Source organism: Chaetodon trifascialis, chromosome 20 (genome assembly GCF_039877785.1).
Source record: "Chaetodon trifascialis isolate fChaTrf1 chromosome 20, fChaTrf1.hap1, whole genome shotgun sequence".
Lineage (NCBI taxonomy): Eukaryota > Metazoa > Chordata > Actinopteri > Chaetodontiformes > Chaetodontidae > Chaetodon > Chaetodon trifascialis.
The window spans coordinates 23,878,270-23,895,016 of NC_092075.1; the positions used below are offsets into that span (position 1 = coordinate 23,878,270).

The window sequence follows — 16,747 nt, forward strand, 5'->3', positions numbered from 1 at the left end:
CAGCTGCTAGCATATTAACAATGCCTTTGTGTTCCAGTCAGACCTTTACCGTTGCAAATATGAGCACTTTATGGCTTTTTGTAAGTCCCATCTTCCCACAGTTGTGGCATTTCCTGTTGGCAAACCTGCAAACCTTAGACAAGTGGTTATCTGTAGTGTTTCCTCGTGTCTGGCTGGGATTTTGCTTGGGCATTGTTCACTTTGTTCACAGACCCTCCATTTTTGTAATTTAGTGGTAAATCCACAATATCTCTATTTGCTGAGTCCATGGCTTGCGCAAACAGTCAAAGAACTGCCAAAGTAACAGTCCTGTCCTAACTTTTTTAAGTGACGTCAGTCAAGTCAGTCACACTGTCTTCAGGTTTCCTATTTCTTGTACTAAATTTTCACTGTTGCATTATTTCACTTGGTTTAGGGTGGGAATGATTTTTGAACTGCATTTTGTCTTGGCTGACCATGTTCCTCATCAGAGCGTAGGTGTAGGCGTCCACACCATTCAGTAGCACAGCTTGTTTCTTTTCTGTGTCATCAATGTCATCTGCCAAGAAATGTCATGAATCTCAGTATTCTTCTCATGTTTGTTACTTGCTATCAAAAGGAGCTACCAACCCTACCGTAGCAGTCATGACTCCTCGCTAAAGAGATCACCATGCTTCTTCCAAGCTAGCAGCACACCATCAATAACTCTGCTAGCAATACCCTAAGTTAATGTCATACTATGATGGGGGGCACAGCGTCTTCTCACTGGGCCAATCACACTCCGCACAAGATTCAACAGCTGTGTCTCCATTCAGGGGCTGCATTTGAAGACCGAATGTGTCACAGCATCACAAGACTGTCCCTGTTCAAGGGTCCTTCAAATGCGACCTTCAAATCTGGCCTTGGTGAAGAAGGAGCTGAGCTGAAAGGCGAAGCTCTCGATTTGCCGGTCAATCTACATTCCTACCCTCACCTATGGTCATGACCGAAAGAACGAGGTCTCGGATACAAGTGGCTGAAATGAGTTTCCTCCACAGGGTGGCAGGGCGCTCCCTTAGAGATAGGGTGAGGAGCTCTGTCACCCGGGAGGAGCTCAGAGTAGAGTCACTGCTCCTCCACATCAAGAGGAGTCAGCTGAGGTGGCTCGGGCATCTCTATCAGATGCCCCCTGGAGGCCTCCCTAGGGAGGTGTTCCAGGCATGCCCCACCAGGAGGAGGCCCCGAGGAAGACCCAGGACACGCTGGATATGTTGCTCGGCTGGCCTGGGAACGCCTCGGGATCCCCCCGGAAGAATCTAAAGGAAGTGTCCGGGGAGAGGGAAGTTTGGGCATCCCTGCTCAGACTGCTGCCCCCGCGACCCAGCCCCCTGATGAAGCGGGAGAAGATGGATGTATGGATGGATGGATGGAACTTACCAGAAAAAATCTATGAGAGAGAAATTAGCCAAGTTATCTCATCCGTTGCGACACATTTCTGCATCTCAATTGATCCCTCAAATTGAAACTGGTGCAGGAATAACATCAGACCCTGCAGATATTAATAGTACTTTTATGGACGTTTATAAATTGTTATACTCATCTGATTTCTCACATGCTCCTCCAGACCTGCTCTCCTTTTTTGATAAAATTGATACTAAATGGGGTTTATTCGTAACTGGCACTCCTTTTTTAATCTAAGGGGGGTATTTAATATAGTCTATAATCCTTCTCCATCCGCTCTGCCTGAAGCCCTGGTTGCGCTGGATGCGGAGAAGGTGTTTGATAGAGTGGAGTGGAAGTATTTGTTTTTTATTTTGAGAAAATTTTGTTTTGGGGAAAAATTTATCTCATGGGTTAGATTATTGTACGCGTCTTCACTCACCTCTGTCAGAACAAATGGCACAAATTCTGAATATTTTCACTTATGCCGCTCGACGAGGCAGGGGTGCCCATTAAGTCCTGTCTTATTTGCCCTTGTGATGGAGCCTTTGTCAATTGCTTTACGATCCAATCCTGATGTCCGGGGGATAACGAGATATGGGGTAGAGCTGAAAGTAGCCTTGTACGCTGACGATCTTTTGTGCTTTTATCCAATATAGCGTGCTCCATTCCTGCAGCCCTTTCAGTTCTGGACACTTTTAGTAAAGTCTCGGGATATAAGCTGAATCTTAACAGAAGTGAAATATTTGCTGTTAACAAGAAGGCAAGAGAGTACTCAAACAGTTTCCATTTAAGGTTGCTAACTCTGGTTTCGTTTATCTTGGAGTGTATATAGCTGACACACTGACTAATCTATATAAGAAAAACTTTCTATCTCTGCTTACGCAAATTAAATCTGACTTTGAACGATGGTCCCTTCTAAATCTCTCTGTTGCTGCTAGGATTAATACAGTGAAAATAAATATTTTTCCGTGTTTTCTCTACCTATTTCAGCGCATTCCAATCTTCTCCCTCTTAATTTTTTCGTAGACAGTCTTGTCCTGGATTTTATTTGGAACAAAAAGACTCCCAGGCTGAGCCGTCAAGTATTACAAAGACCCAAGGCTTCAGGTGAAATGGCATTGCTGAATTTTTTGAATTATCACTGGGCGACAACTGTTAGAGACTTGAATTTTTGGTTCAGCGGGAAGATATTGAGGTTCTTCCATTGTGGCTGGTTATGGAGACAATGTCTACTTTTCCGGTACCTTTGAAAGCCTTATTATACTCACCCCTTCATTCCTCTACTTCGGGTTATACTAAAAATGTCATTGTGGCCTCCTGTCTTAAAACTTGGGTTCAATTCAGACACCATTTTGGCCTGCATACACTCTCTGTTGGGACTCCTTTATCAACTAACCTCAACTTCCCTCCATCTTTACTGGACAATATCTTCATTATATGGGCTAGGCTGGGCATGAAAACTAGGGATGTCCAATATTGGCTTTTTTGCCGATATCCGATATGCCGATATTGTGCAACTCTCAATTTCCGATTCCGATATCAACCGATACCGATATACGTGGGCTATTTTTCCTCAAAACTAATTTTAGTTATCATCACATAGCTCATGTCGTGGAATTAACACATCATGCCTAATTTTATTGTGATGCCCCACTGGATGCATTCTCAAATGCAACAAGGCTTTCCAAATGTAAACATTGTGCAAAATAAGAAAACTACTTCTACATAAGTTATGGAAAAAGTGCCATATTTTATTTATTTATTTTTTTGATTGTTTTAAACAACACTTTGGATCACACTCTCCCTGAGATAATCTTGACAATGCCCCCCACAAATAGGGCAAATTTGACTTCCTCACAAATTATACCTGTACAACTATGTGCAGCATGTAAAGCCAACTAAAATAACATGCATAGTGTAGGACAGGCTACTCTTTTTTTGTTAAATGAGTCTGCATTTTTAGGATGCTTCATGAACTGTTTCTTTAACTAAAACTCAATCACCTTAATTCAATTAATTCACAAATATGAGTCCATTACAATGTGGCAACTATACTGTACAATTTTGAAAACTGCATATTTCTTTGAGCTACAAACAATGCTTCAGGCTTGAGGTGACATGCAAAACAAGGAAACATTTTAAAGTGCATAAAATATAAGCAGCCTGTGTCCTTAGCCCATTACTTGGGCTAATACAATCATTGAAATTATAAACTGGGCTCAATCAGAACTGCTCCACATGAGCAACAACAAAAAGATGCAACATTAAGGTAGTGTGCAATAAGAACAAGGAAGGCACAAGTTTCAGTCCAGACCTTCCAGAGTAATAAACAAAGTCCCCCTTTAATCTAAGTCCATTGAACGAGGCTAAAAGACTAACTGGTCTTCATAGCGGGCCATAACTTCGCTAACACAATCATTAAAATCATAAACTGGGCTCAATCCACCCTGCTCTTTTGTATAAGTAACAAAAATATGCAAATAAAAATAAGGAAGGCACAAAAAATATACATACACCTAAAGAAAAAGTAAAACAAAAATAATTCTACTTTTCTTCAAAGCACTGACAGCCGAATGTTTATTTTATTCACTTTATGTACATTTTCATGTGAAGCACTCATAAGAAAATATAAATAAAATAAGTTTTCTAATAAAGTTTATTATTTACTCACCTGTGATGCTGTTTCGCCTGTAGTTGCTTGTTTGGTGACATCATTCTCTTCAAGGATTTCTTGGTACATGTTCTGCAGGCTCCCAGTTCGGGCCCTCTTAGGTAGGGGGTCCTGGTCCTCCTGGCCCGGTTCATCTGCACTGGCACCAGCAGCCTCTTTTTGCTGATCATTGCCCACACTGGCCATTTCATCCACAACATTCAGCAGCATATTCTGTGCTCCCTCTTTCTTATCCAGGTCAAAATAATGGTTTTTGTAACGAGCATCAACCATGGTTGCTATTGCATTAAGAGGATCAGTTTGCACACCATTAAAGCGTTTACTGACAGCTTCCAATAGAGTGTGTTTGGCTGTTTCCGCACCTTTGTCTGATTCATCCATCTTGGCAAGCAGCCGTGTCAGGGACACCACACCAAGGATGACATGTGCAGCAGTGGCCTCTGCAGAGCTGATATCCTTGGTTAGCTTTTTAAAGGGTTCCAGTATGGTGGTCATCTTCTCCATAATTCCCCACTGAGTTGCTGTCAATGTTGCGGGGAGTTCATAATTTTCAATTCAATTCAATTCAATTCAATTCAATTCAATTCAATTCAATTCAATTCAATTCAATTCAATTCAATAATCAGCAGCATATGCACTTAAAGCCCTCTTCTGCTCCACCAGGCTCTGCATCATATAATAGGTAGAATTCCACCTGGTGGGGACGTCTTGTTGCAGCTTTTTCATGGGCGTGTCTTCCAAACGACTGCAAGCAAGCAGTGAGTGCTTGAAGTGGCCTACAACCTCCCCACATCCAGTGCATCTGCAATGATGCTTGCGATCTGCAAGGTGTGCGCCGTGCAGGGCAGACTTGGGACACCAAACTCCGACATAGCTTTGGCCATGTTGTGCGCGTTGTCTCTGACCACTACATGCACATTCTCCTTGGGGATTTTCCATGTCTCAAACATCCCTTCTAAAGCAGATGTGATTGCTTCTGCCGTATGAGACCCATGGCACTCTTGGGAATGAAACACAGACTTTTTCAGCACAAAGTCTTTACCTAGCCATTGAGCTGTAAAGCTCAACATGCTAACCTGGCTAACGCTTGACGACCAGATATCTGAAGCTAATGGATACAGCATCAGCAGTTAGCTTCCCGACATGGCTGTAAACGAGATTGTACAACTCGGGTAAGCAAACATCTGAGAAATACTTGCGAGTGGGCATGGCAAAGCGTGGCTCGAGGAACTCCACAAGTTTGGTGAATTTGGCGTCTTGCACAATAGAAAAGGTCTGGTTATCCAGTGTGATACACTCCATGATTATCCAATTGATAGCTTTCGCCCTGTGATGGTCCTTGTATTTTTGCTTTTTCTCAGTTGACTCTTTAAGCATCAACTGAGTGTTTTTTTCAGTGCTGCCTGTCCCTGTTGCTTCTTCTCATTACTTTGCTGCACAAATGCCGCGTATCTCTCTGAATGATTCAACTGAATTCAATTCAATTCAGATTAAATTGGAAGTATTGAAGGAAGAAGTCTTGGTTCTGACTCGCATAACCAACGCTTTGCAGTCATTGCAAATCGCAAGTTTAATATCCGAAGGAGACACTTGGAAATAATTCCAAACCACAGACATAACGTTAGACTCAGTGGAGGTGGTAGGAGAGAGGATGATGATGGCTAAGCTGTCATCCATGATTGAGAATGACTTCCACCCCCTGCAGGACACTTTAACAGCACTGGAGAGCTCCTTCAGTGAGAGACTGCTTCACCCAAAGTGTGTGAAGGAACGCTATCGCAGGTCCTTCCTTCCTGCAGCAGTCAGACTCTACAACCAGCAGTACTCCCAGTAGACCACACACTCACAAGACTTTCAATATGACTGCACTATAACACACATTAACTGTGTTCATTCATACTGTGAAAATATTTGGATTTCAACTTAAGGTGCAATATATCAATTCCTATGTGCAATATAGGAAACTATTCACTATCAATACTCCAATCAGGAGTACTATCATTCATTGTGAAATGTCACTACTGATGGTTCATATTCATATCAATGTGCAATCATATCAACCATATCAATGTGCAATATCAGTATTGTTTGCTCATATTTCATTACTCCTTGTTTATATTATTTATATTGTTTGGTTGATATTTAATATTTAATGTCCTTTTACTGATGCCCTCTATGTTTGCTATCCACTTGTGCTGCTGTAATACCTGAAATTTCCCCACTGTGGGACTAATAAAGGTATATCTTATCTTATCTTATCTTATCTTATCTTATCTTATCTTATCTTATCTTATCTTATCTTATCTTATCTTATCTTATCTTAGTCAGACACAGAGCGAGCAAGCTTGTTACTGCAGCCACCGACGCTTGTTTACATGCTTCACGATGCAGTTTGATGAGGTCATTATTTGCGTGCCGGTAAATGTCTCCAGGCAAAATCCGGGCATTATTTTTATCGGTTTTCATTATAGGCAAAAAAAAAACAGATAACGATATAAACAGATATTACGTTTTTATGCCAATATCGGCCGATAATATAATTCATGGCTCTTGTCTCATTGAGGGGGGCGATCTCGATAATATATTCAAATATTTATGACCTCTGTCTGGGTCCCTCTGCAACTCTTAAAACGGTCTGGGAGACAGATTTAGATATGACAATTTTAGATGAGGAACGGGTAGATATCCAGAGGAGAGTGCACAAGTCTTCAATTTGTGCCAGACAGTTTTACGCAATGCTGGATCCTGCATTGAGCTCACTATACCAAATCATGGCAAAAATGTTTGACTTGGAACTCTTTTTTTCTCTTATGTTAACAGCACAAATTGCCAGATCTCTTTGGACTGAAATGAGAATTACAACAATGTACCCATGCATGAGGTGTTTACTTGTTTCTGTGTTTTGTGTATTTTATTTTATTTCTCTATCAACTTACCTAGTACTTTACCTAATTATTCATTTATCATTGCTATCACTTTTTTATTTGTCCATCCATCCATTGTCTATACCCGACTATCCCTTTTCGGGGTTGCGGGGGGGCTGGAGCCCATCCCAGCTGTCAACGGGCGAGAGGCAGGGTACACCCTGAGCCGGTCGCCAGCCAATTGCAGGGCAACATATACAAACAACCATTCACGCTCACACTCACACCTAAGGACAATTTAGAGTCACCAATTAACCTAATGAGCATGTTTTTGTGGGAGGAAGCCCGAGTGCCCGGAGAGATCCCACGCATGCACGGGAAGAACATGCAAACTTCACACAGAAAGGCCCTGCCCAACCCGGGGATCGAACCGGTACCTTCTTGCTGTGAGGCACTACCTGCTGCCCCACTGTGCCGCCCTTTTTTTTATTATTTATTTATTTATTTATTTTCATTTTTTATTTTTTTTATTTTTCTATGTAACTTCCCATCTTCTGCTTTCTCTATGTCTAGATGGGGTAGGTGCCAGGGGTGGGGGTTGAGTCTTGTTGTTAGGCTCTGTTAAATTGATATCTGTAACACTAAACCTGTGAACCACTGTTTTTTTATGTGGAAAAATCAATAAACAGAAAACAAACAAAAAAAAGAAAAGAAATTGCACCAAGTGAAATGGATAATGTGAGCATACATATACTAATATGCTGTATTACATACAGTATATTAGTCTGGACAGATATAGATGTAAATTGCAACTTGACTGGTTGGTGGAGGCACACAAACAAGAACCGGTAATTCTAGGTTGATAATGTTCTGATATGGACCTAGATCACTCACTTCTTTTCCAACACTAATGTTAGCTATTTAACTAGAACAGTCAGCCGAAATTGCGACAGCATTAGGGAACTATGCTGAACTAGGCTACAAAAACAATGCCAAATAGCCAGCCAAGTGCCATCATACAAAATGAACAAATAGGCAGCTGCCCAGGCTTTATGTGCTGGTTGTTAGCAATATTTTTTTTTATACTTATTTAAAAGTACTATTATATTGGCCCCAAGGTGTGTTAGCCCACTGGGAAAAATCCTGGTATATCTGATAACCAGTCCATTGCTGCTAATAACTTTCTTTACTCCATGACACCTGCCTGGCTCCTACTAACTTTACTTACTGAGATGCCACACTTTTCAGGTACCAGGATAGAGTTAGGACAGGATAGATTAAAAGTTGTTTTTGTGATAGCTGTTGGCTATAGTGGCAACACGTAGTACTCTTGATTGAAACAAACTTGTAGTCATGTCGATGAGACAATTCAATTTCCACAGGACATACAACTGTGAAATAATTCTGAATACATCCCTAATGAATACATATGAATGAAATGCAAATGCTATTCGATGCATGTGTGGACTTTTTCTTGACTTACCGTGACATAACAATGCTATTACTTTGGTTGTATCAGATGGAATAAAAGACAGAAAGAGACACAGATCTCTGACTCATATTTTGCATTTCTGATTAGAGTCATGTGAACTGGGTATACATTTCACAAATCTATGCTGCCATCTCACAAAACATCATTCACATCTCTGAAGTATAGATGATACTTATACCACATTCACTGCAGAGAACAGATTTCACCATACTGGCAATACAAACAAAACAACAGAAGAAAGGCTTTAATTGCAAACTACATGTTGTTGTTGTTGCTGTTGTTGTTGTCTTCTCAACTACCAATGTCCTCATCATCATCCTCCTACTTAGTGACTTTTGTCCCATTTCTTTTCTTCTTCTTGTGTGTGCAGGATCCGACAAAGAGATCTGAATGGATCCTATGCTCTGTGTTTACTACATGAAGGACAAGTCATGCACTATCGCATTGACAGGGACAGGACTGGCAAACTCTCTATTCCAGATGGCAAGAAGTTTGACACCCTGTGGCAGGTTAACATAATTATTGTCATGTATCTGGTCATTTTCATGTTGGTGTTTAACTATGAGTCTCAGGATTAGATGTAGGGTTTCCCTGCAGGTGTCTGATGGATAATTCAGTGACTGTGACCAATTGTATTTTCTGAGAAATAATATAATGTAATTCATGATTGTGATAGTTACAATAACATCCCTTATGAATACTGTCTTGGGATGTGCTAAGCACATTTATGCTCCCAAGACTGTGACTGTGTCCAAATTCCCCAAGCTCATCCCCCACCCCTTCTGAGAATTTATTGACTAGAAATATATGTTTTCTGATTATTTTAAATCTTTTTTGTGTTTTATTTATTGAAATAACTGTAAATGTACAATGTCACATAATGGTCTCCATGCTATTTCAAAGCTTGGTCCACATTGCAAGGAATATGCAGTATTAGTCAAACCTGAAGAGGCTCGCTCTGCAACCCCAAATCCAAAACAGTCAATATGCGTTGTAAAATAGAATAGAAAGATTTGCAAATCATTTTTGACCTGAATTTGATGCCTGCAACATGTTCCAAAAAAAGTTGGGGCAGGGGCTTGTTCATCTCCCTTGTTTATATGACCTATTTTTTCCAGTAAGCTTTTGTTACAGTGGAGTGTAGGGGAATAAGGTCACTAAACCTTTGGGTTTAATGTTTGCACTCATTAATATAAAAAGGGGCACCAACCTTCCTCAGCTCAGAAGGATTTTATTTATTCTTTTCTCTAAATGCTGATTGAATAATAATTAATGAATTAATGGTAGATCAGTTCAGTGATCATCTATTTCCAGCTCAAAAGGACACTGTCTGACAACGACTTAAATGAAAAGTATTATTAATTTGACACAATAATGAGAATGGATATGAATAATGAATGATACGACAAATAATATGGATTATCTGATGTAACACAAACAATGGCAATAGTGAGAAGTAGTTTTGAAGAAAAATGAGGATGCTGTAGAATTTATCCACGTCACAGGTAAAGTACAGCAGCGCTGGGTTTGAAGTGACATCGATGGTAATACACTAGTCGTCTGAGATGTCACCAACAGGTGAGCCTGTCACGTCAGTTCTCACTAGACAGGTGTGGTTATGTTTAACAGGGGTAAAGATTGGGGGAAACGCCTGTGGTGGAGCCAAGGGGTAAGGCACTTCAAGGTGTTTACAGGGGTTAGTAGGGTACCCAACGTGGGGCTTGAACCTGTGACCCTGAGATTAAGAGTCTCATGCTCTACCGGGAATGGGGTGAGCTATAATAGATGGTGGACATCCACAAGGCTACTTCTGAGGCAGTGGTCTTAATGGTTTTGCCAGGAACTATTAATGACAGGATAGGACCATGACATAGCTTTGAGAGATAAGAGAGGATTCTGTGGGCACATCTGTTTTCCATCTTATCACTTTGAGCCCAGATTTGCGGGTGTATTCACATTTTGTCTTCTTGGGCTGGGGCCCGCCCCGTATAACTGTCTTTTAGTTCTATTCATGCAATCAGATTTAGACGATAGGGCCTGTGATAGGGTTTCAAATGTGTCACGCAGCTGAACTGAAGAGTCTTGTTCTTGGGCTTCCAACAAAAGAATCGGGCTAACAAATGTAAATGTAACGCAAATGTAGTGTTAATTTTTTGAATCAATCTCAAGTCTAATGAGAATTTAGATTTTTATAGCCTATGACACCAACTCTTATTCAATGGAAAATGCCTACTTCTGTGCCAGCTGCGTTCCGATGGTGGTCTGTCCTGACACAAAGGGAGGGGGCCCCAGGCTGTCGCTTGTGGCCCTGATCTGCACTGTGGTCCAATGGGGGGAACCAGTGGAACCGCAGTGTTGAGAGCCAATATTGGACAGAGATGCTTTGGGGGCTGGACCTTCAGCATTGGTAACAGACAAAGAGCAGCTCTTTCAATGGCTATTTGACCCAGACAGATGGGTTGAGGCTGGCTGCAGGACACTAGTCCGAAGAGGTTGACGGCCGTATGGCAAAACTTCTCGGATAATAATAAAGTTGAGAATACTGTCAATGGCCGGTTGAAAATATCCTCAAAAATATTATTACGCGATTACCTTAATGGTTAGAGAAAGGAGGGGTTCAGCTTTAACTTTTAAAAAGTAACGTGGCGAGCAAAAGTAGACAAAAGATTACAGTAACGCACCAAGAGGCGGGCAAAAGACAACTGACGAGCAAAAATTGAATTTACAAAAACTGAAGACAAACGAACGTGCCGAAGAAGTGAAGTGAGTAAACGTGAAGTCAAGGTAAAAGTAAAAGAAGTGACAAAAAGAAGTGAGTGCTTGCCGTGGGCTGTGGGGAATATACCCTCTGGCACTCCGGGGCGTATCTATGACAAACAGGCCTTCACTTGCTTTAGAATGATTTACAGGTGAATGCTGTTAAGGCATCCCATAGAGAGAAAACATCAACTAACAATTGCGTATGATGGACTCGTCTGTTTTTCACTATGGTCAACCACAGAGTTTAAATGATCAATTTTTAATCACACATCAACATTGTCTACAACATGTATGTTGACACCAATATATGTGCATCAGACACATTTCGCTGATTAATGGCAACATACTTCAATACTAACGCTAACTTATATGATAATAGTATAACTAACTAATAGGACAAAGAAACAAGGAAGGCAGATTATATTTGGTGAATTAAGCACTACTAATTATAACTGCTTCTAATCTCTAGATGGCAGTATGGTTCCATGGTAGTAACCTGGACAAAAATGCTTATGAAAGTTAAGATCATAGTTTTGTCATTTTACAAGCTAGAAACACGGGGTAAACATTGATACCATACAAACTATGAGTTTAGTGCTGTGGGGACCTCCAAAGTTGAATCAAACCTATTGTTTGCATTATACTGATGTTGTAGGGAAAAAAAGCACACAGACTCACAAAACAGTTTGTTCCAGGAATGTTTGATTTGCAACTTATCAGGGCTATCTGGTTCTTGAGGCCTGTTGAGGCCTGATTGTCTATCCTGACAGTTTTAATGCCTTCATCTGGTGTGAAGCTGTAAGAAAAAATTAGCATCTCCATGGCAACAGTTTAAATAATAGGTGACCCTTTGTAGTCGACTTCTTCCTCCCAGCCCTCCTGAAGGAATGCGGAGGAAAAGGTGTTAAGGCCAGACATCTTGTCTCTCTACATTAACATCTTCCTGCAAACAGTTTAAATGATAAGCAATTCTTTGTAGGTGGAATGTTTTTCCACTCTAGCTCTCCTGAAGGAATGTGGGAGGGAAAGGTGAATTGGAGGTCTCTAGTTCTCCTACAGGAGTATTGGGGTCACATTAAGAAAAAAAAAAAAAAGAGATTAAAGTCGAAAATTATGACAACAAAGTCATAATATTATGAGAATAAAATAGTTGTCATAAGAGAAAAAAGTCATAATATTACAATAAAAAGTCAGAATTTTACGAAAATAAACTCAAAATATTACGAAAATTAAGGCATAATTTCACGAGAATTAACTTGTATTTTTACAAGAATAAAGCCACAATTTTATGAGAATTAAATTGAAATTATTCAGACATTAAAGTTGTAATTCTTGTCTGCTATTTTAGAAGAGTGATATCAGAAGAGCAGTTAAAATGAAGGTCATGGAGAACTTGGTAACTTTGTAAAGTTGTTCTTCACACACATTAGCATAAACTAGCTAGTGTAGGCTCTTTGGAGGCAGCCGTAAATCACAAGTAACTTTACTGTACCCCAAACCCTGGGGCTCCTCGATGAGCAAAACCATGAAATTTCCTGGCACGACACAACGCCAGAGACAGTGGTTGCTAGGGGGCTGCCCGTGCTCTTGCCTGTTTTGTTTTCTTCCGTTGTAGGATAGGTACCGTATTATCCTTTTCTCATAAAATTCTGACTTTTTTTTCACAATATAACGACTTTATTTTCAAGGTCTCAAAAAATGTTTTTCTGCTCAATGTGGCTGAGTCAGGCTGAGTTAAAGATAACTTTTATGTTATAGTGGTCTAGCAGCGGTCGGCTGGAACAAGCGCTAAGCATGTCTTAACATCAGCTATCATAGCTAATGATAGCTAATGTCATCTGTCAGAGCCAACGCTAGTTAATGTCAGTGATCATAGCTGACAAAGTCAGAGAGAGGAAGAGAGAAACAGATTTATTTGAAGTTTGGGAGTTCAATTCAATTCAATTCAATTCAATTCAATTCAATTCAATTCAATTCAATTCAATTCAATTCAATTCAATTCAGTTTTATTTGTATAGCCCCAATTCACAACAAAAGTTGTCTCAGGACACTTTCCATATAGAGCTGATACAGACCAAGCTCTTTTATCTACAGAGAACCAACAATTCCCCCATGAGCAAGCACTTGGCGACAGTGGCGAGGAAAAACTTCCTTTCACAAGTTCTAGGTGAACTTGTGAAAGCCATAGCCATAGGTGTGTGGCATCAATCTTGCTGGGTATAAAAAGTCTTTATTCGTCCTTTTTTAGGCCGCTCCAAGCACCTGCATTGCAATTGCATGGTGCACATCAAAACCAGATGGCTTGATTTGATTTAGCTTAGCTCTAATAGCTGACATTGGTGTTAATCTAAGGTAGAAATTATGCTGGTGAACCAGCGTAATGTCAGTGAAAAGTTATCTTAAACCCAGCCCGGTTTTATGTGGAAAAATAACAGCACAGTAAACCAGACTTAATTTACTTCTGGTTTGGGAGTATCAGGCAAACCAGTGGGGGCCAATATTGTATAAAGTATGTAATTCATTAGTATGCAGATTTATAAATCACGCTCTCTTTGCCCCTCCCATCAAACCTTTCCTCCATGCTAAAAAGGTGAGAGAAAGTTGAGGCTGAAAACCAGTGACACTGTAAAAAAAAAAAAAAAAAAAAACTGGCTTTGTGCTTTTTCAGACTTTGCACTTTTAGTCTTCTGTAGTTATTGATGCATGTATATAGTCCTGACCATTGTGATGAGTGTCTAATGTGTGTGAACTTCTCTCATTTCCGCAGCTGGTGGAGCACTATTCATGCAAACCAGATGGGCTGCTACGAGTGCTAACAGAGCCCTGTCCAAGACCTGATGGAGAAACTGGTAAGACACCTACAAGATGAATGCATGGCTGTCGCTCAAACCTAAATACACTGCATATTATCTAATTATATTATTATATGATATTATCTACATAATATCTAACAAAAGTGTGGGACCATTTTCAAATCTGATGCCCCTTTGTCATATTCTGTGTTCATATGGCTGATAGGACGGCCAATACTCCCACGGGACCATCCTGGATTAACTTCTGCCCTTGTAAGTTCTGTGTGTGTTTGTGTGTCTGTGTCTGTGTGCATGTATGTGTACATGTGTGTCATTAATACATTTCCATATTGTCATGACCCTTGCATATGTCCAAAAAGCAGGAAGTAAGGTCATTCAGTCACTTACATCTTTCATATGATCAGTGAATAGATATGAGGATACTGCTTCTTTATTTTTAGATATTTTGTTAATCACAAGTCTGTGCCTGAAATGAGTTTAAATCTTAGATTGAGCTGGTATTCTGTTTTCTGACAATAAAATACTGACATAATTATAGATCAATTACGAATAAGAATGTCATAGTTAGATCTGGCATGTGGAAGGTTTTTTCACTTTCTGCCAGTGGTGTGTATTCATGCAGATGGTTTTAATTTGAAGTTTATCTGCATTAATTTTTATTTAAGAGTGTTTATTAGTACCTATTTTAGTACCACAAGAGCACAATTCAGTTATTGAGTGTGAGAATTTGTGTGAACTGTTTATTTATTTGAGTGCCCAAATTGTTAGTTAAAGAGCATGCATCAAGTAATTCAAGAGAACAAATTAGTTAGGATCAACTGGGACACTGTTCCTGAAAATAATATTGCTGTTTTAATATATATTTTTGTAATACTATGAGTACCACTAGATCATTCACCTCCACTGACTTGGGATGGAGGCAGAAATCTCAAAGGCGGATATCTGGGGAAATAATCTGTCCACATGAATAGATACCACTAGAGAGAGGTCAGGAAAATGTCTTTTCATAATTTGGATGAACCAGCCCATTTATTTTTGTCTTCCTCTTGACGGGCATACTGTGCAGTAAGCTGAACATGGAAATGCTGTATATTGTATTAACAATACTTCAAACAGTGTCTTTCTACTTCCCATAGTTTGTAGTTGAATGAATCAGTAAGATGACTCGGTGTATGCACCAAAAGATAAACTTGACACATCCTTGTTTAGAAATAACCTTTCCCCTGAATCTGTTTCTACTGTAACGATCATGTGCATGACAATTACATTACCAGGTCACCGTCTGATAACTTCTCTGACATGTTGGTTTCTAGCAAAATGCGGCGGGTGGAATTCTCTCCAGACTCAGAACTGTTCCCATACCTGGCCGAAAACAGGTGCACTACCACTCCTTCTGCCTTATTAATCTATTGGTTGTGTGCAACTCCACTGTAACTCTTTTCTGTGTCTGATTTCGCTTCAGTATGGATTGCTACTTACTAACACTCTTTGCTCTATCACATCCCTTCTCTATCTCGCTGACAGATCCCAGATCAGAGCAGACAGTTTCACAACTGAAGCCATCTACACACACAAACTTATGCAATTTACAGTTTGTGTGAAATCATAGTATTTGGCCTGCTTTTGATAACAGTCTGATACCACCCAGAGGTTACTCACTGCAATTACACTCTGAACCACAGCCAGCCAACTTGAACTGTGTCCTTTTCAGTAGTTCCCACCATATGTCATAATGGGTCATGTCTGAATCCAAATGCTCTTCCACATGTTCATTTGAACTAATTTGAGAGAACACAACTGGTGCATCCTTTGAAGACCCCTGTATCCCAATATCTACTGTTCACTGGTCACTTGGTTGAGTTAATTTGATGGGGAAAAATAGGGATTCTGCAGTTTCCTAAGAAATCACTTGGACACTGAAATATCTGAAATATTATTGCTATTGATTGCTATGGAACTTATGACTTTTTTTCCATCCACTAGCAGCTCAAAGTGTTCATTTAGCTAGTGAAATAGCTTTTCATCTGCAATAATTAATAGCAGTTTAGCTTTTAAATTAAATTTGTCACACAGTCCTGTTGTTGGTCTGTTTTGTTTTCACATCACAAATGAATGACCAGAATTAAACAACAAGATTTTGGCATCATATTTAAACTGAGGCATTATGATCCTTATGTCAAGTAGGTATTGTTGTCTGCATAATTTATATGACAGGTCTGGACCAACCACAAATTTCTTTAGTACCAAACAGAAAATTCTAATCACAAGAAATTTTTGAATTCCACAAGTTCTCTGAAGTCATTATTTCCACTTATTTGTTGAAATTAAAACTAATTAATACTGAATAGCAGTAATTTCCAGAAACCTTCCTAGAAAATGACATTTGATTATCAATTCCTTTTTCGGAAATTATTAGAAAACACTGGGACGCATAAAATAAAATGTAACATGTCATACTTTGTTTGGTTTGAGGGGACACAAGGACACAAACTACAAAAATGTTCAGTCGACTCAAGGCTAACAGTGCAACTGTGGGGTGATGAGGGTCTCATTGGTTGTGTCCTTAAGGCCAAAAGAAGGGGTCATTTCTTGGAGAAGCCTTTGGTTTTGAACAGCCTTGTAAGCCTGTTGTTGTTTTTGATCAAGAAATGCGGAATCAAACTGGGGGGCTTTTGACATGGAATTCAGACTTGGCCCCTGTGAGAATAAGTGCTGAAACTCTGGTGAATCACTGTCATGTTGGCTG

General features: G+C 39.9%; 1 protein-coding gene across 4 annotated transcripts in view; it reads left to right on the plus strand.

The window, feature by feature from the left end:
* Positions 1–16,747, plus strand: part of syk (spleen tyrosine kinase) — an 88,912-nt gene that overhangs the window by 52,366 nt on the left and 19,799 nt on the right. For all 4 annotated transcript variants that reach the window (XM_070988487.1, XM_070988488.1, XM_070988489.1 and 1 more), the window contains 4 exons: positions 8,799–8,937; positions 13,956–14,037; positions 14,207–14,253; positions 15,315–15,377. In XM_070988487.1, the coding sequence (XP_070844588.1) occupies positions 8,799–8,937; positions 13,956–14,037; positions 14,207–14,253; positions 15,315–15,377 (331 nt within the window). The remainder of the gene's footprint in view (positions 1–8,798; positions 8,938–13,955; positions 14,038–14,206; positions 14,254–15,314; positions 15,378–16,747) is intronic.